Source organism: Neolamprologus multifasciatus, chromosome 19 (genome assembly GCF_963576455.1).
Source record: "Neolamprologus multifasciatus chromosome 19, fNeoMul1.2, whole genome shotgun sequence".
In the NCBI taxonomy this organism is placed as follows: Eukaryota; Metazoa; Chordata; class Actinopteri; order Cichliformes; family Cichlidae; genus Neolamprologus; species Neolamprologus multifasciatus.
This window is the reverse complement of record NC_140457.1, coordinates 19,603,690-19,630,939: the sequence shown is the minus strand read 5'-3', so window position 1 is coordinate 19,630,939 and position 27,250 is coordinate 19,603,690. Positions and strand designations below refer to the sequence as shown.

Below are 27,250 nucleotides of genomic sequence, written 5' to 3'. Positions count from 1 at the left end.
TTTAGGCTGAAAAACGTCTTTTTAAAAAAATCTACCGTGTTTGATATTTTATTGTAAGCCTACAAATGTAAACGGCTTATCATATAGTTTGCTATTATTTGTGATAATGTGAAACAGATTAAGACTTCCAGCAGTTGGTACATCTATTAGGATTGCCTACTGGTATATAATTATTGAATACAGCTGGAATTACTAAACAATTACACAAGACAATCTGACAATCATAACAGTTTTATTACAAAATAAATATTTAAATGAAATAAAACACTACGTCAGTCAAAATGCTATTTTTACATTTTCATAGATTTTCTTTATGTGATACATGAAACAAACAAACAAACAAACAAACAAACAAACACAAACAAACGCCATTTAACATATCTACGAAACTTCATCCCTTCCATGTTGCAGTGTTTCTAGAAACAGAGGATGACACCTGTGGTGTGGGATTATGGGATTGTTGAGTCACCAGTTGGACACAAGGTTGTGCTGTTCAGCTGCACACAGCATATGGGATGAACATTTGAGACTGTAACTAATGCTTTTACATGTGGGAGCGCAAGCTTGGAATCTAATAAAAAAGATTTTGAGGGCTTATATGATGTTTTAACATCAACAACAAAAATAATTTGTATTCAAGCTTTCCCCTGTTGCTGCAGCACTCCATACAGTGCAATTATTTTAACCTGTCATAGCACTGTTTTTAAATTTCAACTTTAAGAATTTGTATTCTGCAGACACGCCGGTGAGCTGTCTGGAGTGTAACCTCTTTCCTGCTCAAGGTCAGCGACAGGCAGGCTCGAGCCTCCTCCACAACCATTACTTTGACAAGTAGATAAGACAATGTATGACTGGATATATCCCAGTGGAATACTTAAATCTGAATTCACATTTCACTTATTTGCTTACACCACAGTAAGAAACATACCACACCAAATATCCCACGCCATTCAAAGGAAGCCTTGTGGGTATTAATTGTATGGTCCTTGATATGTTTCAAGTACAGGCACAGGCAGAGTGAAGTAGTGTATCATTGAACGTGCACCGTATGTTATTATGTCCTTGTGACTGACACTCGAGAAAAAATTAGTGGTTTGCCAAAAACTGGGTCCAACCCTCTGATGTGCACTGCCCCTCTGTACAGTATTTAATTCAATCTGCATACCTCAAATACCCTCCTGAAGGCTCATGTATTGTCATAGAACTGCAACCTGTCTACTGTGAGCAACTAAACAAGCAATGCATGGGTATTTGGTCCTGAGTTGGAAATGCATGATGGGCGAGCTGAAATATCCGAGAATGTTTTGATCAAAATTATAAACGAAAAAATTGAACCGAGGAATTTCTGCTCTTGCAAAAACATGTGTGCTACTCAAACATAAGTGTATTCATTATTTTAACACGAACGTGCCAGTTGCCGTTGATCTCGCCACACCCACTGTGCATCCATATGTTCATTTCAGATGAATGGGCCAGATAATCAAGATTAGCCTCTTGTTAGGAGAACATCTGTATGCTGGATTCCATAAATATGGAAAGTTTGAAGTTTTGTGAAAGTCTTCGCTTTATGAACATTTCTGCTAAATGTTGTTTTCCCATTCAGGTCACATGATGCTGTTAAAGAGTTTGATTTATACACACCAAGCAATTACGCAACAATGGCTTTTGGAACAGATCTCAGATATGATGATGATCTGATTGCAAAATACTTTAATATAGAGGTTTAAAAACACTTTCCATAAACACTAGAGGGAGACATTTTCTTATCGCATGTACAAAGAAGTTGCACATCAAGTCCACAAGGTGTTCTCTGGTCCAACTATATTAATAAATATAGACTTTTCTTCTTTTTTACATGTGTAACCTTCTTTTAAATACCAAAGGATTTAACAAATAATAACTGATACAGTAATACCTAGCATAAAAAGAAGACATCAGTCTGTTTGGTTCTACATTGCACTGGCTCCCAGGGATGTCCATTGTTTCAGGCTTGTAACAGCAGTGTTTCCACCAGTCAAAACGCACTTCCTGTTAAACCTTGTCGTTACAAAAACACCCTGCCCATCAGCATAAGGGCATGTCAGCAAATCAACCCAGCTGTTTGAGTCTCCTGCTGCAGACACAGTATTGATAGATGAGTGAAGAAGACTCTTGATGCTCCCACTGGGCTGGAAACAAATAGTGAGCCACACTGCAACAGGGGGTTGGGCCGCCACTGCAGTTACCTGCGAGGAATCTGGCACCTGTAGAACACAAGTGATAACGTAGCCTCTGTTAAAAGCTGTAATAAGATAAAATGGTGGATATGTGAACGTTTTCTCCCCCCCGTGTGCCCCTCACCTGTCACATTCCTTCTTTTTTTGTCTCTCCTTCCTCTTCCTTCCTCTTCCTCTTCGCCTTTTCCTGAACCAAGAACCAAGTTATAAAAAAAAGCTTGCAGTTTTTGACAAATAGCAAAATTGATATTGTAAGAATAATCCCTTACTTTGGAACCTTCACAACAGGTTTCCGGATTCTGAGGGCAAAGGTTTCGATAAATCAACATGAATGTCCAGGTACAACATTTGAAAGTCTGTGAGAGTCACCCAGTCTTCTAGAAGTTACGTTTATGCTGCCTGCTATTAATGACCAAACTCGATTAGCAGATATTGTGTCGACAGTGTAGGAATCTTTAGGAAAACAACTTTATTTTCTGTTAGGTATTCAATTCAAGCACGGGGTTGTTTTTGAAGATGAATCTATGAGAAACATAAACATGACTTCCAGGAGACTGGGTTTATATTTTGCATACTTATCAATAACTTATGTCACAACACCCTTCTTTTTTTCTTACCTACATTCACATGTTTGATGCTCCACAAACGTCATCTCAACATATTCTTGACCTTGTTCTGATGGCCTGATTTTCAAAAGCTGGGAATGGCGCAGGGGTGGAGGTGAAACGGAGATTTGTCAAAACGATCTCATGAAGCGCTCACAGCTACGAGTTATAACTCACAGTTATGTTGCACAACACTTAGGTCTTACCTGCATGGTAACGTTTGTGGTTTGAGTGGGATGACACTCCAGGTTCTCATCTCCGCAACAGCCAGCGCACCTCACCAGGGGAACGCAGGAGGGGCTGTAGATGTGCTCCACCTCCGATGGGTATTCCTGCACCACCTCCACCAGCTTCTCAATGGTGCGGCAAAAGCTGCGACCCCAAACTTTTTCAAACACAAGCACTGTGAATAAGAGTAGGCAAAGTATAAAGCAGTGCCATCTTTTTTCTGGGACTTCTCTGCATTTTTTTTTGGTTGGCGATCAGTTTTTCGTCTTACTGTGACAATATCGATTGTATTTGACAGCTAAAAAAGTTAAACTTAAAGATGATACAGTTCTACACAAACAGTACTGGTAATTAGCTCAGTAATCCAGCAATGATATGCTTTCATGCCCTGTACACAGAAACCTATACACCAGTATGTATCCTGTTTTCATTTTCAGGGGAAAAAACCCCCATTTGTTTAATGTACAGTGTGCTTTCCTGTGGGAGTACATGTGTGAAAGTGTCCTAGTTGCTTTGGGGAGACTGTGGAGGAAGAACAGGGACAACTATGGCCAAACAGAGAAGTAAGAGAAAACAAACACTGGGAACATGGCCATGAACAGAACCCTGCTGGATCTGGAACTGGAGTTGCCCTGCAGGCACCTCTGGGACTGTGGTGACCCTCAGAGGTCGCCAAATGGAGCCTTACACTACAACAGCTGTTTATAAAAGCAGACAGGCTGGGAGGAGACGGCTGGGGAAGCATCCATGGTAAGGAGATGAGGCCACGAACTGTAATGTAGTACAGCGCAACGGGACAGTTCAATGGCCAGTTAGTGCCTCTTGAGTGGACTGCATGCCTTCTGCTGATCTGGCCTTCTGTCTTACACGTCCATGCAATTATTTCTGCCTGCAAGTTCTACCAGTGCATTCCTCTTTAATTAGCATTAATGTATAGCAATGTAAGGGAGCAAAAGGATATGAAGAGAGAAGGTCAGCAGTTCAGTAATCGTTGCTAGCCTAGACATGCTCTGCTGTGCTCTATATTCAGATGAAATTCGATGACTAACTAGCATGCAAGTCATGCAAGTCATTTGTATTTTTCAGCATTGCGTGACGAGCACAATACGAGGGAATATATTTTTGTTAAACTCTAGTCTCCCCCTTTTATTTTCTCTAAACCACAAACACTATAGAAAATACAGTGTAACAAAAGAGTCAGAGCTACTCTTTCGAAGAAAGTTTTATTAACTCATATTATCCAGGACATGCAGACTTAAAAGCTTAAAACTTGAAGAACTCCTTACCTTCCATTGTACTGTTTATACTTGCCAAGGGAAGACTCTGAAAAACACAAAACGTGGGGATCCAGAATTATTATTTGTGGTCTGACAGGATGTGACAGCGAGCCTCAAGACTGACAATGAAAGTGAAACAGGTACTGGCAATAAGCCAGAAACATTAAATACATACCTAAACATGAATAACATTATATAAAACTAATCCAAACTGTTAACCCACCCACACAAATATAAACCCTACTGCCTACAACCTTTATACACATAGAGAGGTCAGCCTGCCTTTACACTAACATCTGACAGAACCAGTGTTTTCATCCTCTGGTGGCGATAGCTGGAACAACAGTACACTAAAGTGGAAGGTCATCCCCACTCTGTTGGGGATGAGTCTTTTGGACAGGCAGCAGATAGAGGTCTTCATATATATCTACAGTGTGCCCAACTGTTTAGGTTCAAAACCTGTTTCCTGTGGTGTAACATTCAGCTCTCTATTTATTTTCCCATTGATTGTTTCCTCCTCCGTCTTGATTTTTTCCCATAATCCCATGATAAACAGAGTGAATTTCTCATTCGCCTGGGAAAACACAAAACCTCTGGTTGACTCCATCTCAGGAAGAGAAATCTATGTTTGATAAAATACCCTCCGGCAGAAGTGCAGGACAGGCGGCAGAGAACCTGCTTCCGCAGATTCTCCTCGTCACTGGTGTTGGATTTGAGTTTTTCTATGACACATGCCGGATCACATTCATAGTGTAACAATGTTTTTTGTAGACAATAGCAGTGGGACAAATGATACTGGAGCAAAAAGTCTTTATGCAACAGCAACCAGCCTGACAAGGACTTCCTCGAGTGATGGCAATAAAGACTGTTGCTTTATACACCATCTGTGCTTTGTTGAAATCCATCCTTTTCCTGTTATGAACCAAAATTAGTTTCAGGATGAGGATAGTATCTGTCAGCATACTGCTGTATTCATCCTTCCCTCCCCCCTCCAAACAGTGTGATTTAAGAGGAATGTCACGATTTAATGATGATGATGATGATGATGCATTTACACTTGCAAACATTTCAGCAGTTCCCGTAAAACCGTCACTGACATGAGTGTCAGAAACTGACCTGTCCTCTGAGCTGCACAGCGTTCTGTATTAAAGACTACAAATATCACTCAAGAGTCCTTTCTGGGCAAAGGGAGCTGTTGAGGCATCTTCCCCGTTTTTCAACACGGTTGTTCTTGTTCTTCTGGCTAAAATCTACAGCTGTTGCTATGATTGCCGAGTTGTTCTGTAGTGTAGCATCCATCGGGCTGTGTCAGCCTCACTGAAACACAGCAGGATATTCTTTAAGCACAGCATGGGAAAGTCACAGTTCAGTTCCAGTTATTGTCAAATGTTGCTTTCATTTTCAGGCCCATTGAGTGTATTTTATATTCAATGGCAGGCTGATAAAATGAATCTCGTGTCCAACGTTAACTGGCATAAGATCAGCTTCCCCTTTTCCACCCTTTTGCGTGTCGTGGCTGCTCCACATCACAAGGGCTTTTTGGCTCTGGCCTCACTTGCCTATCTGAACGTTTTGAGGTTTTGGAGGATTTTCTAACCTTGGTCATGGGTTAAGCCTCGACATGATGAGGAAACATCTTTGGTACCCTTTACGATGGAGAGCAGAGGAATGAGCTGCCAAAAAGAATCCACCAGATTCTTAAAAAGACTTCATGAGGATCCTCACGTAGCAATTCCCTCCGTCTTATGCACTTAGAGTGTTAACTGTATGAGTCATGGTGACAGGATGTGATTAGGCTCTTGTGGAAAGGGGGACTGTTTCACATTAATAAATGTGTTCAATGTGTCATTAATCCTAAAAGCAGTCCTGAATGTTTCTTATATTTTGTTCCCTGATGACCTTTTTCAGGGAGTTTACTTATCCTCAATGAGAGTGTAACGTTACCATGTGTCATTATCATTTATTGGTTTCATAATGTGGGTGTTAGGACCTTTGAGACTAAGTGTGATTAAAGGCTATAGAAATAAACTAGACATGACTAGACTAAATTCATCTGTTCTTGGTTTATAACCCAATACTTCTCCTCTGTGTCCATTGTATTGGAATTTTCACTTTTATGTACAACATCTGGGTTTTTGCAATTGACAGAAAGTGCAGAAATATTCAAGAAGGAATTAAGAGCAGAGAATCCCTCCTTTTTTTTTTTTTTTTTTACCATTACACACAAGCAGAAACATCCATTCTGTCTTTCCAGTAAATGAGTTTTACAGACTGTTTCCGTCTAACACAAAAAAAGCTATGCTTCATAAAATGGATTAAAGATTCTGGGCTGTAGTCTGACACAAAGATTAAAATGATAGTCTTATATTTTATAGACTCTCCATATACAAGACTTAAACGTTGGCAATACATAAAAACTAGCAACATAAACAGCTTTGGAGGGTCAATTCATATACATATGTGAATGTATCAAACATGTAAAGAAAAGTCCATGGCTTACATTTGATTTGATTAAAAACGGCCCATCGCGTCCTTACTTTTGATCCTAATCTTAATCCACCATATATAGAATGAATGAATGCAAATGTGTACTTTATGTTAATAGAGGAATCAAAGATCAGGACCTAACAATTACCATCATTATCAACAAACGATTAGTTTATTTCGAAACTTTCAGAAAAAAGACCAATATAAAATTATATATGTTATAAAAAATTGTACTAATTGGATTGGAAACAACATGGCAGTGCAGTGGCTTGGACTCTACAGGTGTGGTGACTTTACATGGTCTACATATGCATGTGTTATTTTCCTCCACGTTCCAAAGATAATGGATGCAAAGATAATTTGTGATCCTACATTAGCTGCAGGTGAATAGTTGCTTCTCTCAGTGTTAGCCCTGTAAAGCTGGTGTACTTCATCTCCCAACTAACGTTTGATGGGACACGCTTAAGCAACTCTTTGATCCTAGCAAGATAAAAAAAATATATTGGGATGCCACATCTCCTTTAAGCTTTATGTAACTGGTAATTGACATTTTATTTAAACATAACTTGGACCTTTCAGTGATTAAGTGCCTAAACTTTCCAACTATTCCTGTGCCAGAGAAACCTTTCTTACTGCATCTAAAAGGTTCCATAAGTAACCCACCCTTGTTTGGTTACTGTAGTTGTACAAAATGCTTTCAGGTCTTGACATTTGGTGCTTTACGGTGGCGCAGTGTGCTTCAGTATTTCAGTAATCAGCTGGAGAAAACGAGTATGGATTGAGTTGTCTGTAGTAGTTGTAGCTGAAATAAAACATTGTTTATAAGGTTCTGTTCCTACTACTGCTGGTTAAGAGTTTGTGCTGTACTCTAGGTCAAATCAGAGGACCTGTTGCGTCCCTGGGCTCCTGCCATTGGGCCGCAGAGGCCCCAAGCCTCATTACTCTGCAGTCCCACACAGCTGAAATGCGTCATCTTTAACCTCCTTGCTTATTCCATCTGTCAGAGGAAGGGCAGCGTGCATAGGGAGCAAACCTAAAACATGATGGGGACCCAGCATAATTGTCAGAAGATGTTTCAGCTTTGAGGGTCAAGTGGGGGAGGAGGTAAACAGCAGGTACCCATGGCCCTCTGCCAGAAAAATGTGGAGTCCAGCCAGCTTATTCCACAATGTATTTTTCATAAGGAAAGAACAGGATGGCAGATCAAATACAAAGGTTCCCAAACCAATTTAGGGTTATTAGATAGAAAAGCCTATTCTGAGGGCTTGGAGAAACTGATGCAGACTGGAGGTTAGGTTCGTCTTCTCCAGTGGATTGCATAAGAGTAAGGGTGGGGCATGCTTTTGTTTTCCAGCAGAGTGAAATGGAAGTTTTCTAAAGGCGGCTACAAATCACAATTAAATGCTTTCATGTCATTCCAGTCCAAGGTATAAAACAGTAATAATTAATCATTATCAGTAACCAGCGTCCCATACATACATTGTTCAGATTTCACAAAGTAATAGATGGCTATCTTAAAGCCTGCAGTAAGATTTTCTTTTCATGTGCTGGTAGGGCGTTTTAGGTTATATCTCTTGTGGTTGACAATACAATAGGATTTAATTCATACTATACAGGATGGAGCCAAGACACTGAAAGGAATGAGTGTTTCACAACATGCTTATATTTCCACCATTAAAAAGTTGACCACATCCTACAATTTTTGGCTGAAAAACAACTTTTCACGTGTTATTCTGCAAAAAATGTTGCCATATTACATGCAGTTTTAATGCTGACTCATTACTTCTGTTGACTAAAGATTAGGTCATCTGATTAGCACACATGTATCGTTGGATCTCCTGCTTTGATGGTATTCAGGCTGTAGTAGTAAACTGTAGTCCTCTAGGCAGTCCCCTTAATCTTTGACCATCTGACAAACTGTAATTGCTTTTACATTAATTAGTTCAGTCAAGCTGGATAACTTGGCTGACTGGGTTTGCTAAATGAGGTAAAGAATGACAGTAAACTAAATGAAATGAGTAAATATAAGTAGTCTGGCAGTTGGGTGATTCTGAAGACGCATAACAAGGGAATTTTTAAGTGGACCTATCTTGTGTTTCTTTATTTTCTCTCACATATTTTTGTACAGTGGTAGAAGCTTGCATAAATCATAACAAAGATTTTAAATTTTAAATGGTCAAGAATACGTACAAGTAATCACTGTAAGCCAAAGTCTCAAACTGCAGACGGCTTTAAATGCTCATTTTTTTTGACAAATTTTGTCTACTCTTGTATCTGTATTATGTCACAGAGAAAGGGGAGCCCTAACTTGGTTTTCTCAGGGAGGCAGCCAATCAGAAGGGGGGACAGTGGACAACTCAATAAGTTAGAAATGATGCTTTACTGATCTTCCTCATGTGCCCTTTATTGCTAACCAGATTCCACGTCATCAGCGCCATGGCCTTCTCGTGGAGCATGAAGTCACTCTCTCCACCACTACAAAAGAAAGACCGGTTCTCTTTTGTACACACATGGCGGGTCAGCTTTTGACAGCGGTGCTATTACAGGACTGAGAAGTACCCAGTCTCTAGGTGGTCACTGGGTATAGCCAAAAGACCAAAAAACTTCATCGGAGCAGTAAACATTCCACAGCAATGCCTCGAGTCATCAGAGAGACTTTGAAATCACGAGTTATTCCACAAGTACACAAACACACATAGATCACACAGATTCAAACAAAAAAGTAGCATAAATAGGCATGTATAACTGCCAGATTTCAGAATTAATGCATTTTAATTGATATTATGCATACAGCTTAGCACATGCACATAAGTGTTCTTGCTGGGAGATAGATGAGACTCACTGACATCGTCATGTCTGCCCTTTACATTAAATATGGTGGATCCATGTGCAGGCAGACCCATTCTCAATTTGGAGCCACATGCACTGGATCCTGCTGCTGAGATACGGCAGAAAAAGAGATTTGTTGTATGAAAGCTGACAAAAAAAATAAGTATCGTTTGTGCAACAACCAAACCAACCCTTTTCAAGCCTAAGTGCTGAAGTTTGAAAACAATCCTGCTTTTTTTGGCATTGCCGTCTAGTCAAAAAACAACAAGAAGTAAAATAGGATCAAGTGATGAGGGAGAGGTAAGGGTCGGCGTAAATTTTAATTTAGATAGCCACGATTTCCCCAGTATAAGTCCATTAATGCATGCATAAATGTCTCCCCAAGGACGCACACAAAAACACACAACCACTGTGTAAACTGTGCACCCTGTCCGCAAACATACACACACGACAAGTCTTGAGATAAGCTGACCGGTGGTAATTGTGGTCTCCATTACAGTAAACGCTGTTCTGTAAACCACAGTAAATTACATCCAGATGGGAGATTAAAGCTAGCTGAGTAGACGGCTGCCCTGAGCACAACCACTCCTCCTCCTCTGTTGGAGGAAGGAGAACTCCATATTTCCTGATTGCGATTGCAACTCTCCCCTGGGCTAGGACATTACAACCAGGGAGAAGTACCACAACAACACAGAGGGGCAGTCAGCAGGTCACCACCACTGCAGGGACTCCCGTGCAGACATCTGATCTACACAGGAAGATGTGCTAAGCGTAAGACAGAGTAAGACAGAGTAAGACACGGAGGGAAGGGAGCAGTCGACTTAATGTTTGATTATACATTTGCTCTTTGCTCTGACTTGAACACAAACACATGTGTGCGGTACAGATGGCCAGTCTCAAGTATTGTTTTGGTGCGGAGGGTGATTTAAAGGAAACACCTGTGTGGCGTCATGTCCTTATGAATACAAAAGCAGAAGCTGAGGCTCACTGCCTTTAGAGACACAGAAACACGGTGTACCGATGAAGTGATGATCTTCATCAGAACTCTGGCAATAACACATGGGTTAGGCATAATTTCCCCATATCTGTTATATCATTTAAAAAAATCACTCAAAGAATTTCAGAATTGCATTTCAGTGAGGCATACAATCCTCAACCTTTGCTATTTTTTCCCCACAGCTTCATCATAACATAATCACAAAAATATTTTTTCAGAAGTTGACCAAAATTGCGAGCTGTGCAGATGTCCAAATCTTCAGGACATGAGTTATTTCACCCTGGAAATGCTGCCAAATGCCATTCAGGTTTGGTTCTGTTTATGCAAGCATGAAATACAATCACTACGATCACTAAGAGATCGGCTTTGTACGGAGAGCATTCCAGTGGTTTTGATCTAACTCAGGGATAGCTGTCAAATGAGCAGGAGGCAACAGGTATTTAAAAGCAAAGTATAGGCAGGTTTCACAGTACTCCTACTACTGTAACTTCAGGTTCAAACACACACTGTACTGTACATGCAGGTCTGCCAATAATACAGTAAATAGACGACTGCTTTGTCCCAAGAAATACACAGTACAAAATAACAAGAGATTTGGCTAAAACCAATAATCTTTTCCATATACAGTACTTGTAAATTGATCCCATAAAGTTATATTAGGTTTACTGAACTCTGTTTGTAGTTCATGTGTAAAACACCTGGTGGATTGCATGGAGCTTGTACTGTATTTCATAAAAGGGTGACAAAGCGGCCGCTATTGTTGAGAAGGGAAACCCAGGTGCTTCCACCCTCAGTGCCACAAAGCTTGGAAGTTTGACCTGCTCATTTCAATGGGAATCAACATCAGCAGAGTACACCTACTGTTACAGTGTTGATTTATGATAAAAAAAATACTATTTACATATACATATTTTTATACTACGCTGTTTCCATTTTCTCCGATGACACCATGTCACCATGCGTCTAACATAACACACCAGTGTTAGTGATAAAAGCTATCACACCACTGATTTGCAGCATGGGATTACTACAAGGAATAGCGAGAGGTGGAGAGATGGGTGTAGATAGGCTTTCGCTGCAAATCACAGCCATCTGCCTTTAGTCATCTTATCCCTTTTTATGGAACATAACGATATTGCAGAACACAGACTTTAATCCAGCCAATCTTTTCCTCTTCACTGGTTCTTTATATCTCTTCTGTCTTATAACAATTACCCAAGAACACTGGGGAAAACACTCCTTCTTTTAACTTGCTGTGAACTACTGATATATACAGTAATGACAGACTCGCCCTCTGTCTGTGACACACATTCACACACACACAGACTACACTATAAATCTCATGCAGGACGGTATTAAACAGTTGAAGTCAACTCCAGCTTCTCTGCTGTCCACAGCTGTAATTGACCACATGGTTCACAGCTGTGACAGTTAGGAAAGCTAATCATTATTAAATTATTGGTCTGCGATTCCCAGACACATGTCTAGTGTCTTTATTTCCAGACATAACTTGGTGTGTAAACTTGTGAAAAGAGCTGCTGGTTTGAGTTGAATTGTATTGAAGCAGGAAAACAAAGAAAACGTTTAAATTTACAAATGATCAGTAAATGCAAATAAGTTTTCAGCAACTGCACTGATCCCGAGGTCAAATCTGCACATACTGTATGACATCTAATTGGTCAGGTTAGATGTTTGATGTGTTACATTGGCCATCAGTCTTTGGGTGCAGCAGAGGGCATCTAACCTGCTACACACTGAGGCCCCTGGATTTTGTCACTCCTGTTTTGACTAACCGGGCCATGAGCTGATTATGAGGATTAGAGGAAATGTGGTGAACTCATGCCTCTCCCACTCACTCTCAACTTAAGCAACAGCTGCAAAGTCTCTGGGTTTGGGAATCTGGTGGGACATGGAGTTTTTTTCCAACCCTGAGAGCCTGGCTGAGTCAGCGAGTAGTACCTCTATGTGAGGCCTGCAGCTTTGCAAAGGGGAAGGGGGTGTTACTTGACTCAACAGGAAAGCAGCAGAGTATGAAGTGTGACACTGGCAGTGAATGGACAAGGGAATTGCCTGGTTTTGCATTAAACATGAAAGCCATCAGAGACAGCTGAAAGTCCCCAGCCACCTGGGAAGGAAATCAGAGACTGAATAGGTTCAAGGGCTGAAGCATACGGTGGCACAACACCGAATGTTCAATGACACATCCTCTTCCAGGTATTTCTGGCACAACACAGGCCTTGACTCCTCACTCCAATTTCACCGTTTCCCCTGTTCTGGCAGACTTTCATTAAGAGAATAACAGACGATGCCAGACAACAGAGAACAGACCAGCTTTGTAGGCCGATTTAACTCCTGACACTGATACGGCTTCCCTGAAATTATGCTTTTAATTGAATTCCACATGCTCACACTGGTTCATCTTCATTACTGTTATTCTTGGCATAAAGCAGTTAAAGAATGCTGCCTTCTCCTCATGTCCTTCTAAGAAAGCACAAGAAGGGAAAGCTGCAGGTGCCTGCCAGATTAACATGATCCAGTTTTACTAAACACACTTTCAGACTAAGCAGCTCCAGGATCTGCTACATCTACTACCTGGAAAGAAACACAGCAATTTCCCATTTAGAGAACATATCACCAACATGACAATCGGAGTGCTCCCCTTGATGGAAATTTATACCGAAAAAAAAAAAAAAAGATCCCACCATAGCCTACAAGAGTGGGAATATAACATAATCCATGTCTGTGAACCTAGCCTTTAAAGTATGATGCGGCTGTAATTATGAGCTTAGCAAGCTTTGCAAAGTATAACAGTGAGTCACCTTGCATCATTTGCTCCACAGAGAGAGTGATGCAGTTTGTCACGTTTCATCTTATGAATGAGGGGTGCCCGATGGCGCTCATTCAAAGCAGCATGAGAACGAACAATAGATCATTATCACTTGACTGGCTTCTGATGACTCGAGCGTTTCATATGTAGGTTACACTTTGAACTTAAACGAGGCTATTAGCAGACCTAACAATAGGCGCTTTATTTATCATTCTATAACGAGGTGTATTATTTACTACTTTGCTGGGTTACTGGTGGACAAAGCAGACACAAAATAAACCGAGCAGTGTGTGAAAATCTCAACCCAAAGTCTCTGTGGTTTCAGTGCAAAAGTAGGAGAGGAGGGGGAAGAGTGGGGGAAACGAGCAATCCCCTCATTTTGCTTCTGAGTGTAAAGTTTCACCGAAGCGTGCAACGTCCTACCTGTGCAGGTGAGAACTGCAGATAAAGCGCCACCACAGTCCCGATGACAAAACCCGGTAACATTTCGTGACGTCTGTGCGTGGAGAGTGGCGATGGCTCCCGATGGAGATAGTGGCGGAAAAAAAAATCCCACACACAGGAAAAAAAGATCCAACAAAAGTCCCAAAATACTCAGAAACAGAAACAAACAGAAAAAAACTCGCTGCCCGGGATTTTCCAAGTCATCTGCTCCCTAGTTAGTAGCGCGGAGAATGAGTGGAGTCACGTAGCTCCGCGCGTGTAACCTGATGAAGTAGATTGTGCTCACTAATGAATTAGGCCCCTCAGGAGAAAGTGGAGGTGACGAGGAGGCAACACAATAATTCTTTAACAAAAAAAAGGAGAAACTGATAAATATTCACATTTACACACTTTTTTTGTGTCTCGTTTTGCTTTAATATGAGCTTAAAAACGGATTCTGTGGAAATAAAAGCGTGAACGCCAGATGTGACGAAGCATATTCAGTGAGCAGCCGGTTCAGTCCAAGATCTCCAAGTGAGGAATCCGCTTCAAAAAATCACGCATGAAGTTGTGCCAACAACTTTCAGTTTCCAGTCCTCCTCTGAGCTGCAGTCAGCAGAAAGACAGAGAGAAGCACTTGCGTCTAATTGCTCCGCGCCACCTTTTCACAAGACCGTTTAATCTCCTCCCCTTTTGTCTTGGTCTCTGCCCTGCTGCATCTGTCTACATACAACTTACTGATGACATTTTACAGCTTCCCCCTTTTAGCTGCAACATAAAAAGGTAGTTTATTTAGTTTGTGATGCTGTAGTGCAATTCTAGACTATACACCGCAGGTGATTTAAACTATAGAGCGTACACAGAAACATCCTCCGAGTGCCTACGACATTCTGTGAGTGCAATTCAGGCTGGGTAAACATTTGGAGATCTTTTAACTGCTGACATGGATAGTAGACTCATTGCTCGTGCACGGAGATTTTCCTCTGAGTCTATTTATTCAAGTTTGCAAAGACAGAAAAGGGAGATTCCTATTCTGTTGACACACAGGCTTACTCTTCAGTGTGGGACTTCTGTGTTTGCAGAAACACTGGAACGAGAGGATTCCTTGTGGGCTTCCACACATTCCTTCAGCAGTGCTCAACGGCCACACCGGCTGTGCTATTGAACAGACCACACTCAGGAGTGTGGTGTCTCTAAACATCTTAGACACTTAGACACCCCCCACCCACCAGCTACCGGCTATTCCACAGAATCAGTAAGAGCAAACTATCAAAGCTGATGAAAGACATTTCACGCGCGTCTTTTCCTGAACTGTATCTCCAGATGGCAACGATGGATGTCTCTTGAAATTCAGGGACATGACAAGAAAAGCAAAAATATTCTTCAGGGAACTTGACTCTGCAATTACTTTGTTCTCTGCTGTTTTTAAATGTGCAGTCATTGTCTTGATAGTCAGCGTTTTTTTTTAAACAATATCGTTTTCAGACTGTCTAATTATCCACCATATTCTGCAATATTCCAAATGCAGATGGTTCAGATGCTGTTTCTCCCTCTTAAGTTGAGAAACGGATACCTCCAATTTAGAAAAAGTTCTATGTAAGGCTATAATAACAGAGTACAAGAGATGTTCATGCCTTTTTTAATGTTTTAGAGAAAAGCTAAGGGTCATAGCATCTCCTCCCTGCTATAGCGCAGGGACAGCATGCATTTTAACAGAGGTCAGAGCGACTCTCACCATCATCTCGCCATCTACTCAGTGATCTATCTGTGTTTTGAAAGGTGCACCAGCTGATAGAGCCTTATAAGCTCACTCAAACGGTTTGGACTATAAATACATGCTGATAAGACGAGCAAACAAGGTTTTACTGATAATGTACTCCAGTCCAGTCCAGTGGAGATGGATCTGTCTGCTGTCTGAAAGTGAAACAACTTTGAGGCCCCAGTTGCTTTTGCTGAACCACAAAGCTTGATAGCGGTAACCACATGTCTCCTGAATTCTGAGATAAACGATGTGATTGGAGAAGATTTAATATTCATTCATTTAAAGATTTATTTTGAAGGGCGGGTGTTTTAAATTATTAATTTGATGAAATTAAGTTTTAAAACTAACTGAGATGCTGTTTTCTTCTATTCTTTGTAGTTAGACTCATGACGATCAAGGAATATAGAGGCTAAAATGTGAGCTAAACGTCCTCTCTAACTGTGATCTAGCTGCTTGGTTGAAAGAAGGTAGGCTGTTCGAACAAATAAGCCCAAATGTCTTTTGAAATTGTGAGGACCAAATGGGTGGCTCTCAGGAACTGGAGTGCAAAAGCGAATAAGAGTTCCCTGTTGCTGTTGACCCCTCATTTTCCAAGATTGCTGAGTAAAAGTTAAACAGATGAACAACATTAATGATGTCCATTCATCATTGTTGGGGCGACTTTGGTTTCCTCCACAGTGAGGCCTTTAAGGGGAACGCTGAGAGGCAGAGAGCCCCTTACTTTGAAGGATCTCATTAGAGGCCTACAGGGAGACCAATGTTTCTGCTAAAGACAGAAGTTGGTCGCACTGTCACAGTGAATCTTATGAATTAATTCATCACTCGGTGATCATCTTTGATTTCAATTATGTAACTTAATGTTGCTGTACATGTTGTTGAGTTCATTTCCTGAAAAAGGACGAAGAAGAAAAGAAAAAAAGCAGATGCATGAGAGCGGCGAGGACAGCTCCAACAAGAGGATTCTGTGAGATGATGTAACAGGATTTTACTCACGATGGACCACCTGGACGGCAGACCCAAACAGGATATGGTAATATTTGACACTTAAGCTCCCTCTTCCTGTCATTAAATTAGCTGTGACGAACTACGGCTATTTTTTTGCCTGCAACAACTGTATTATTGTAAAGTACGTTTGAACGAAGTGGAAAATAGGAAGTGCTTCAGCTATGAGTAAAAAGCTGCTTACCTTCCCCTAAGGTGATTACTGTTATATCACAGCACACTCTTTCATTTCAAACATGTCAAATCCTGTTTACACATCTACGCTACCCTGACATATTTGTGTCTCAGGCACGGTCCAAGTTTGTCAGGTGCTTTCCTGTTTTCTTCTCCCGTCTGTTCATGTGTGAGCATTGTTTGATTTTTAGGAAGTCAGTCAACATGTTAGCAGACAAATGGGAATTATTTTGGTCTGTATGTCTCATGAACCAGTCACTGCAAAAATCTCCGCTAGATGCTGTTTAACTTTATACAGCTGTGTCTTGGACATCACAATGTCAGTTGGCTGTGGCAACCGCAGGCCTCATTTAGCCTGCGGTTGCCACAGCCAACTGACAATGGGATTTAATTCTTGATGTCAGAAGGAAATGTGACTCCATTTGTTCTCACTGATTTATTTTTGGGGCCATTATAGTCAAATATCAAGCATTCAATCAGTCATGAACACAAGCTTTTATTGGCTGCAATGGTCGTACCAAAAGAGTTGAAAGATTTAAATGTTTGGAACCGTACTTATTTCTTATAGCTTTCTTTTTTAAAATATAAATATAAATAACACTGCTGATAACACTCTTAGGTCTGTGAGTTGAGTAGACGCTTCAAGTCAATGTGAAGCTAGGAACCGAATAGCCTAAGTAGCAAAAAGTCTCCTGTGGGAATCAAAAAGGAACAAATAAGTGACAATTAGTGGTTTTGCAGGAAGTCCCGTGCTGGATAAACATGGTGGATGGGTAAACATGTTGGTTTACAACTTGGGACAGCTCTTAACTTCCTACAGGAGCCCTGCTCAAAAATGAGCATAGCCTTTGTTCAGGCAGGCCACAAAGCCATGCTCAATCCCAGCTGATGCCACTGCCAATACAAATCAGCTGATGGCTCAGCCGATGTGTTACGAAGCATCCAAATGGCAAATCTCACACAAGGCTTTAGTCTGTCTGTCACAGCTAGTTTACAACTCACCAACATCAAAGTCCTTCTTTTCATACCGTGTCTGACTTAATCAGTCCATTGTCAGTGATGCCTGTACACAAGGTTTTGCTGGTACCCTCCCTGCCTCCAGCTCTCTGAAGAAGCAATGTCCATGCTTTAAAAAATGAATCCAAAACATAAATGCTAAAAACTGCAGTTCCTCCACTGGCCACTTGAGGATGGAGTCAAAAGCCAGTCAGTATTCCCAGACATCATCCATCCTCTTCTGCTTATCTGATTCAGGGTCACAGGGAGGGCTGAGTCTATCTCCACTATCACTGGGCAAGAGCCAGGGTAGACTCCAGACAGGTCGCCAATCTGTCGCAGGGCTAACATATAGAGACAGACCATCATTCACACATATGGCTAGTTTAAAATCACCAATTAACCTAACCCCATGCATGTCTTTGGGAGGAAGCTGGAATTCCAGAAGCAAACCCACACAGACTCGCTCCTCTTAACTTCTTGCTGTTAAGCAACAGTGCTAACCACTGCATCACTGGGGGCTAGTTACTGCATTACCATCAGAGGGTAGAGTGGGTTGTCTGCCAAGTGGAAGGTTGGCAGATTGATTCCCTGCCTGTCCAGTATGAACAAGATACTGAACCCCAAGTTGAGTGTGAATCTATGCACAAATGTTAGACAAGGTATAGGAGGAAAAAGTGCGTGTGTGAATGGCTTGCACTAAAGAGTGCTCATTTAAAGTGGAAAAATACAAAGTGCCTGTCCAGTCACCACTTTGACACCCACCAAATATCCAACTTCAGCTGCAAAATGATCATGTTTGCAGCCTGGCATAAAAGATGATTTTAGCCTGAATAGCTATTTCCACTTGAGAGTTAAAAGGCACCCATTTCGATTTTGTTGAGGCTTTAAGTTAATTATATAATCTCTAAGACTGACAGGTGTGCAAAAAGTAGCTACGACTGCCTCATAGGCTTCATTTCTGCTACTTTAACTTGCTGAATTGGACCAAATTCTAGTATTTTATTAGTCAGTTACTTAGTGCTAAATAGTAATCTGTGTTTGTGTGCTACACCCTTAAACTTTTAGGATGCATTTTGCTAAACAAGTTATCTGTTGTTTACTGATAAATTGACATGTTACCATCTTGTCCTATTATGGTCACTACTGGCTCTAAAAAAATAAAAAATTAAAAAATAAAAATATCACCATGCTAAAATGCATTTTTACATCACCAAGAGGTGATTTCACAATGGCCATTTCCATCATCTTAATACAGTCTATGGGCTTTCTGTGTATGCCTGTTTTAAGGGAGGTTCTAGAGCAGAGCTGTGCTGCCAGATACAGTATAGGTTACTGCAGATGGGGGAAAAAACCTTATAATTCATTAATTTATTATTATTGTTGTTTTTACATATAATATAAAGACTAGCTCATATTCAACAACTTCCACTGAGAGACAGGCGCACAGCCACAGCAGCACTCTGAAAGGAAAGCAAAGTGTTTGTCTAAGATAAAATTTCATCACCTCCAGAAGCTGGAGGCAAAAAGAGCCTTGTGTAATACAGAAAGAAAAAAAAACAACAACACTGTGATTGAGTTATCTCGGCTTCTGTCATTGCCAGCTGTAAAAGCTGTAAGCATTATAAATGAAGAACACGCAGTGCAAACTGCGCGGAAGTGGTCCCGCAGTCAGAGAGCAGGTTATAATTCAGGCTCGCAGTCATACTCTAAACTCCATTAAGAGGTCCCACATGTGGAGCGCATTCGCGTCTTCACGGGCCGACACTGTTGGTGGCGGTTCAGGCTGTGTCATTAAACAGATAAATGAGATGCTTTTAACATCTCCCTTATGTTAAAACACTCTCCTCAAATAATAAGTACAAAATTATGTTTAATGTAAATCAAATGTTCATTTCTTCAAGCTCCAGCAGGTGTGCTGCTGCAAGCCTCGAGTTATTCTGTAAACATGCTTTCTTGCGAGCTTCCACGATATTTTTAGCTATCTGACATGTTATTAAAAGAGATAAGGGAGACTAATGGAGTATACCTTTGAATAGTGAATGTTGAATTTGAATTGACTGGCAGGGAGAAGTTATTCCTAGTTAGTTATTCCTAGATGAGGGAGCACTTAAGTAAAGGGGGTTAAAGACACTTAGGCAAACATAAATTCAATCAGACAGCGAGATTTACTGGACTGAAATCACATTTAAGCGCTGCCGTTTATTTTTTCAGGTTACTGCATTTTTTTTTTAAACCTTGGGGACTATGTGTAAAAGTTTTAAAAGGTTTGCTGACAAAATACACACTCACATCAGCCACATTAATAAAGCAAACCTTCGTAAACTGATGGTAGCTGTATAACATTTCTGCAAGTAGTTTAGGAATTAATCTTTTAATAAGCTAAAATAAGCACTTCGACAGTGGTCATCAATGACAGCTGACTTTAAAACAGACTCAGTGCTTCTCTTTCTGCTTCACTGATGTCAACTAACAGTATAAACCAGCACAGGCAGCTCGGGGATCAGGGACAGTTTATTATAGGGTTTATTCTGTATCCCTTCACAGGATACACAAATGAGTTTGTTACTGATATTTATCGCTCTGTCTCCTGCATGTGCTCTGCGTTACTGATCATCCTAGCTCACGGTTAATGACTTAATTATGAAAACAGACAGAAGTGACTTCATCTCTGACACTGTGAAATAGAAAACAGTCAGCGCAACCTCTGATGCTTTTTCTGCTCAGTCTTAAGAGAAAATACATCTTTAATGATGATTGGTCTCCATGCTGAGCGATGTCTGATCATTAAGTGGGAGATAGACTTATTTGCTTTGTTAATTAGAAGCATACATGTTATCAATACCACTATTATAAAAATCCCCAAAAGCAAAGACTGGAAGCATAGTGGAGGTGGATAATTATCATTGGACAACACCTGATATGCAGAATATCAGGAACGACGTAGGAAAGCTGGAACGACGCTTTCCTCTCAGTTACTGAACCCACGGAGACTCAATTTCAAAAGCTAAAACTTTAGAAGCAGACATGACAGCCCTTTAAAGTTTGAAAAGTACAGAAGCAGGCGGTGACCTGCGCAAGCGTTAGGCGAAGTTCATCTATGCACAACTGTTTATATAAACTGTAGCCAAGTAAAATTGTGCGCTGAGATTTATTTATGTGTAGAAAAATACATTTACTCAAATAGCTATAGCTTGTAGAACAAGAAACAAGGAAACTGGAGCAGAGCAGTGAGAGAGTGGGTGGAGGTCAAAGAGCTGGGGAAAGTTAATAACTTGAAATAGTAAATATACATCCAGCTGATGGGAATTTGGCAGCAGTGCAGTAAATTATCATCAAATGATCCACTTTGTTTCAAAATATGCCCGCTGTATACTTTCTGGGACAAAAGTTTCAATTACTTAGGACAATGTGTATGTTTATTGTTTTACTGCTGCTATTAAGTGTCTGGTCTGAAAGTGTTGCCGTCAGGAAGATGGTGGAGACAGCTAATCTCAGATGGCGCTCTGCCCTGAGGGGACAGATAAATGAGGACCACCAGGGTGGATAAAACAGCCAGCGAAACTGGGTCTAGGATGATCATGCACTTTATTAACTTAAGTTAGAACAAATGTAGAGAGGCTTGACCAACGCTTTTTGATTGATATTCTCACATTAGTCAACATAACGAGCCTCTGGACTCAAAAAAAGAAAGCGTTCGGGCATGTTTCTCTATTTTAAGGAAACATTTTAGTAGCTGAAGTGTAATTTTCCATTGCCCTGAAAAGGAAAATAATCAAATAAACACACAATTTCCAGGACGGTGAGGCTGGGGTTGTGAGAAAGGAGGTTAGATGTAATTCTTTTCATGCTTTGCAGTTTCTCATTTAGTCTCTATCACAGAGGAAAAAGCATCAGCTAAGCCACACATATGCCATATAAGTTCTACATTGCACCACAACACATTTAAATTCCTGTAACACATTTGCAGAGATTTTAGTAATCCACAGCGCTTAGCTGAAGGATCTGTTGCAGAACTTGGAAGTTTTTTCTTTAGAAACAAACTGTGAGGTCCTTTTAGTATCCATCTCTGATGAAGAACATAACACAGACATACTGTCTGTAAGGCTGTGACATCCCCGAAATATTAAATGTGTTTATAGACTATAAAAAACTGCTACTAAAGGAAAATGGGTTTTTTTTAAACTACTGCATGATCTGCTTGAAAAGTGATTAAAATTGAAATCAGACCCGATCCCAGCAGTAAGCCCAACAAAGTTCAGACCATGTCTTGTCTCCATGTGCAGGGGCAGATGTGAAAGAGTTAGTAGGTGTTGTGATAAGCTTTGAACCACCGTGGAAAGTTATGGTGTTGAATGAACACAGAACACTAACTGAGCCCCCACACCCCGATTCGGGAACGAGTGAAAATGTGCAGCGCTAATCAGGTGAAAATAAACAGAGTCGCACCCCCAGGCATCATGGTAATGAGAGGAATGAGTGCAGGATGTTGAAGCCTAGACACCACAGTGAGCCCGTGTTCGTGCTAGTTTTGCTACCTCGATATCAGCATTTCCTCACTAAATAAAACTTGTATGAGGAAGCAATAATAACTTACGCTGTTTATGTGTATCTGTGGTTTGTTGGGGGGAAGACCGGGTCACTCACCCAAATGGATTACTCTGGATTAAAGCCAACAATGCCTTGGGGAGTCTGCACACAAGCTGTGAGCCTTAGAGGAGCCAGTGTACTCTGACTGGGGGACTCCATCCCGATCTCCAGGATCGCGGGAAATTTCCCATAGAGATGAGAAGCAGATGTGTCTCTTTTTTGGTGTCACACAGATTCTGTATTTGTTTCCCTCCTTCATACAGTCGAACCTGGGCCTTCTCCCCCCCCCCCCCCCTCCCCCCAAGGGATGGGGCAGGAACACGAGCACCATGGGAAGGGCAGCTGTTCTTGAGCCCAGTCACATGACGGGGGAGTCCTTTTTGTGGGAGGCACTGGCTTTAGGTACAGAGCTGTGAGCACATGGAGCGAGTCCAAGAGCTCCCAACTTTCTCATGGAAAAAGGCAAACAAGAAAATTTGATAAAAGCGTCATGCTCTGACGATTCCCACTTAAGATGGACAACCAGCATGCTTTTTCTAGGTGGACTGGGCTTTACCATTTTGTTCCCAATGTTGATATAGGGTGTGACCCCTGACTTCTGCCAGGAAGAAGAATCATTGATATCAGATGGGACCCACTAGACCACTCCCCCTCTTCTCATCTGGAACCTTCTGGAACTTGTACTTTTACAAATATCCTCTCTGGCTCTGAGTAGTGCACCTGCGACTCCCATGGGCCCTATGGCTTCCCCAGAGCCCGGCGCCTTGGCTTCTTTGGCTCAGTAATGACGTGAATACCGCGGCTTGCAGTGTAAGACAAACAGTTGGCCAACTGCTGGCTGTTTGGCTGTGGTTTGTAAACAGATCAGCAGGAGGAGGAACAGTTACTCCCAGTGGAGATGAGACTGACTGACTATCCTGAGGCGGGAGAGCAAAAGGACAAGATACAAGGCTTATAGTTGTCTGCTAAATGTCCATGTTGCCTTGCCATCAGCTGAGATAAGGTTTTTGGTATGAGACTGTTTAGGTGGCCAAGATCATCCTTCAACCAAAGCATTTAGATTAGAGCACCCAATTTAACAAAAATCTAAATGCTAAAATGTTTAAAATGTGCGAGATACTGGGATTCCTACGAGGCCGCTCCTTCCATGACCTTGAAGTTTAAGAGGAGGGAGCAAGCAAGAGACTAATCCTTCTGGAGATAAATGAATACCTTCTTCAGTAAAAAGAATGTGTTAATAAACAAGTTATTAAAAAAAAAGTTCCACTGATTTTCCATGTGTGCATTTTTTGTTGATACTGCATAGTGAAATGTCGACAACACTGGAGAATTTGTGGAATTAAAAAGACTGATAGCTGCTCGATACTCGTGGCATAAAAGTGAGAATAACTCTAGAAGGACATTTTAGCATAACAGCATTTGAGGCAGAACATCAGGAAATATCAAAAACCCCTCATGAACATCTGTGGACAGAGCGAATCTTGGTTACATTCCTTTTAAAGAGTACGTAAATACACTACAGCCATCTCTTCACCGATGCTCTTTTTTTTGAAAAACACGTTTTGGATTTTTTTGATAACAGCTCCATCACGGTGTCAAAATGTTGATGCAGATTAAACAATGAAACCAAACAGATCTAGGCAAATGTTGACTATAAAAATCCCTGTGATACATCATGCTGTAATGAGCAAAGCACATGTCAGGGTAAAAGAGTGAGTCACGGTCGAAAGTTTTCGAGGAAGATTACTGACCCTGGCGGTGTTAATAAGGCTGTTTATACTCTGTGCCTCTGTGTTTAAGTAGAGCTGAATGACCCGGGATTAAACGGACACGCACGCAGATGACAAACTGGTGTCGATGGGGGTTTGGAGGCCAGGCTTGTACGCAACACTTTCATATCAGCCGGGTCGCTCCGGTGGTCAGTCATCAAGTGTCTTTGAGCTGGTGATCAAAGTCTATTGTTTACACGCTAACCATGCTATTCTCTCAATATACAAGAGGAAGCACTTTAGTACTGAACTCATCTGTCATCCTGACACATCTTGCAACTCAACAATTGCAAATCTGCTCTAATGTTCCTCTGCGAAGCATTGGAGTGTCTCCATTCACACTATGCTACACCTGGCTGTAAAGAAACACCACACCTGCAGATCCAGAACACCACAGATAGAGAGATTAATCACACTGCAAATGGATGCTGGTGATTGATGGGAAACTGCGGCCCTGTGGTCATAACATCTAGATAGGCATATGCGAGATAGCCCGAGGAACCAGTACAAAAGGGGGCTAAATGGGCCATCATCTGGCATTCAGTAGTATTCAGACCAAAAAGGGCTTCTTCTTTTTTCTTAACAAGGAGAAGTGAGGGAAGAGAAGCTCCACATCTGCTCCTTTTGATGGTGTAGTTGCAAGTAGTTCCCCACCCTCCCTCTTGACCTCTTCGCTGTGGTTTTCCTCCTCTTCTTATTATTCCTACTTCCTCCTGAGAGGACATATTCCCACACTGTAACCAGAAGGAATCTTGGTTCTTTCTGGCGTGACTTTGTCCACTTTCGTCGCAGAGATACCCAGAAGCTCCCTGGGTTTGGAAGGAGGGGCACGGTTAGAGGGGGCAAAGGGCTCACCGTCCCGAGGGACAGCCCTAGTCTTCCACATAACAGATAAACTGTAAGTGGGATTTACACACTCACGTTATGCCACCCCGCCCACTGCCTTTAGCCCCCCATGCCTCCTGGGAAAGCTCTTATCAATGTGAAGAAGTCACTGAAGGAAATGCCAGCTTAATTTAAAGAGCCTGCACACCGCTCTTCATCTCCTGTCTACAGCGATGAGAAGATTTGCTTTGCCACTGCTGGGTTCGGACATGGCTTGTAACTATTAGACAGGGTGCCTTGTGGCATTGTGGCTGGCGTGCTAAAGGATCTGACCTGTGCACCCTGTTGCTTCCAGGATCAGATTACAGGCCTCACAGACATGGCAGAGGGCGTAGAAGCAACAGGAACAGGCTGAGCACACAGGCTTGGGAAATGTGCTCATGAATGGACAGACCTTATTACTCTGGGCAGGAAACACAAATCTGCAGATGTTGAACAGCTGGGAGACATCTGCATGGGAAATAAGTTATCCTGAAATATAGGATCCCGGGCGTACTGCTGTGTTTTACATCCAATAGCTTGTGTAAGAGAGTCCTATTGCATGAAGCTGAAATGAATAAATTGGATTTCTGAATGGAGTGGCACAGTGGAGGCAGTCTCTACTATATTTCTGAGGAAATCGCCTATATACTCAATCTGAAAGGGGCACGAATGGCACCTTATATGCAGCATATTTATTCCCTTTGGTGGAAATGAGATGGAAGCTGAGGGAAGTGAAGCAGGGGAAGAGATAAGAGCAAGTTGTTTCAAGGATGCAGTCAAATAAAGTACTACAGGCAGTGTCCAGTCCAAAGCATCTGGTATCTGAGATGATGTTATGCATGCAGGGTGCTTGAGAAATGTGAAACAAGTGATAAACCTCAAAGCAACAAACAAAAAATAAAAGAGGCCTTTCCCATGAACTGGCTGATGGCGGACTCGAAGTTATGCAATTTCATCCTTATTCTGTTGTCAGTTTTAAATCAGCCGTCATAACAGCATGTGTTTCTTTTGTATTTACCTTTAATGGCAAACAAAATGGGAAACATATTATGCACACTGCAGCTGTTTATTGGATTTCACAAGTGTAATAATAAAAACACAAACACACAAAAACCCCAGATGTTTTATTGCAACAGAAACTTTAAAGTCAAAGTAGGTGCTTTTATTAAAAGAAATCTTTTAACGCTTCAGCGACATATTGGCAATTCTCTTTATCGTGTAACACGCATCTGTCTGAAGAATGAAAACGTGTGTGATCTTAGAAGTACCGCAAAGCCAATCGCTTCAAAGAAAGGCAGCAGCTGTGAAGACATGAAAGCTTAAAAAGCCCTTATCAGATTGGTAAAGTGTTTTTCTCAAGACAGGAAGAAAGGTACAGACATGCACACAAACCCAAGGAATCATGAATCAGAAGTTATTAGCATAATTCAAAGTAAATCATGAGGGACACTTCAAGGTTCAGCAGTTTATAAGCTTTGCTGCAAAAAAGGTCTAAAAATCTAAATTTAAATATGTGCGATATAACTGATCTTGCACCATCTTTTCTCTGATGAGAGAGACTTCTATTTTCAGTGCCTATACCAAAAGTTAGGTCCTGAGGCTGAACACATGATGATAAGAACATACTGTACATGGCAGTTTTAATGCATCACACTCAAAGGACCAGAAACTGTGCTATCATGGATAATAACACTCCCAGAGTACCCCAGCTATTAAACTATAGCATTCTGGGTCACTTGCTTGACCATACATAGACTGACTATTACATCTAATTGCACTAGTCTGTCACAAGCAATAGTAATCATATTGAACTGCTCAGTAAGTTCCATGTGGCATGATTTATAGACAAATTTCGTCTCTCTATAAAGTGGCGTTTGGACACAGTTCAGCTCAGGGAGACCAGGCAATCGCTATAACATCTGAAATTACTCATAATCTCAGTTCCCAGAAAACCTTGGGAAACACTGTCTTGCTGTGCAGTTGGAGTAATCTGACTCATTCGCTAAATTAGATGCTTCGTGAGGTGCCAAGTTGATAGCTTTTAGAATCCTAAGGAATTTCTGTCAATCCACAGTTGAAAACTTAGACTTAGGCAGAGAAGCGAGAAGCAGGATTCCTCCTTTGGATGCCGAAGTCATGAGACGTCTGGATTTACAAGTCAGATAAAGGTTTATCTGCCCTTGGAAAAGGTCATAGGCTTC

General features: G+C 41.3%; 1 protein-coding gene and 1 long non-coding RNA gene across 3 annotated transcripts in view; one reads left to right on the top strand and one right to left on the bottom strand.

The window, feature by feature from the left end:
• The window catches only part of LOC146496463 (uncharacterized), a 133,879-nt gene that overhangs the window by 20,289 nt on the left and 86,340 nt on the right, over positions 1-27,250 (top strand). The window lies entirely within an intron of this gene.
• Positions 1,966-14,618, bottom strand: pgfb (placental growth factor b). Of its 2 annotated transcripts, XM_085143575.1 has the most exons (7): positions 13,890-14,609; positions 4,336-4,372; positions 3,028-3,224; positions 2,834-2,913; positions 2,486-2,515; positions 2,341-2,403; positions 1,966-2,243 (listed from the first exon to the last, which is right to left on the bottom strand). In XM_085143575.1, the coding sequence occupies exons 1-7, from the start codon at positions 13,950-13,952 to the stop codon at positions 2,222-2,224; spliced, it is 492 nt and encodes a 163-aa protein (XP_084999701.1). In that variant the 5' UTR covers positions 13,953-14,609; the 3' UTR covers positions 1,966-2,221. The 2 variants fall into 2 exon arrangements, with proteins under 2 accessions (XP_084999701.1, XP_084999703.1); XM_085143577.1 differs by lacking the exon at positions 2,486-2,515 and having other exon boundaries at positions 13,890-14,618.

Bases quoted from the DNA above. Each gene is read 5' to 3' on its own strand.
- pgfb (XM_085143575.1), bottom strand. From the start codon at position 13,952: ATGTTACCGGGTTTTGTCATCGGGACTGTGGTGGCGCTTTATCTGCAG. The intron at 3,225-4,335 runs GTAAGGAGTTCT...TCTTATTCACAG, and splicing joins TATAAACAGTACAATGGAAG to TGCTTGTGTTTGAAAAAGTT. The intron at 2,404-2,485 runs GTAAGGGATTAT...TTCTTGGTTCAG, and splicing joins CCTGTTGTGAAGGTTCCAAA to GAAAAGGCGAAGAGGAAGAG.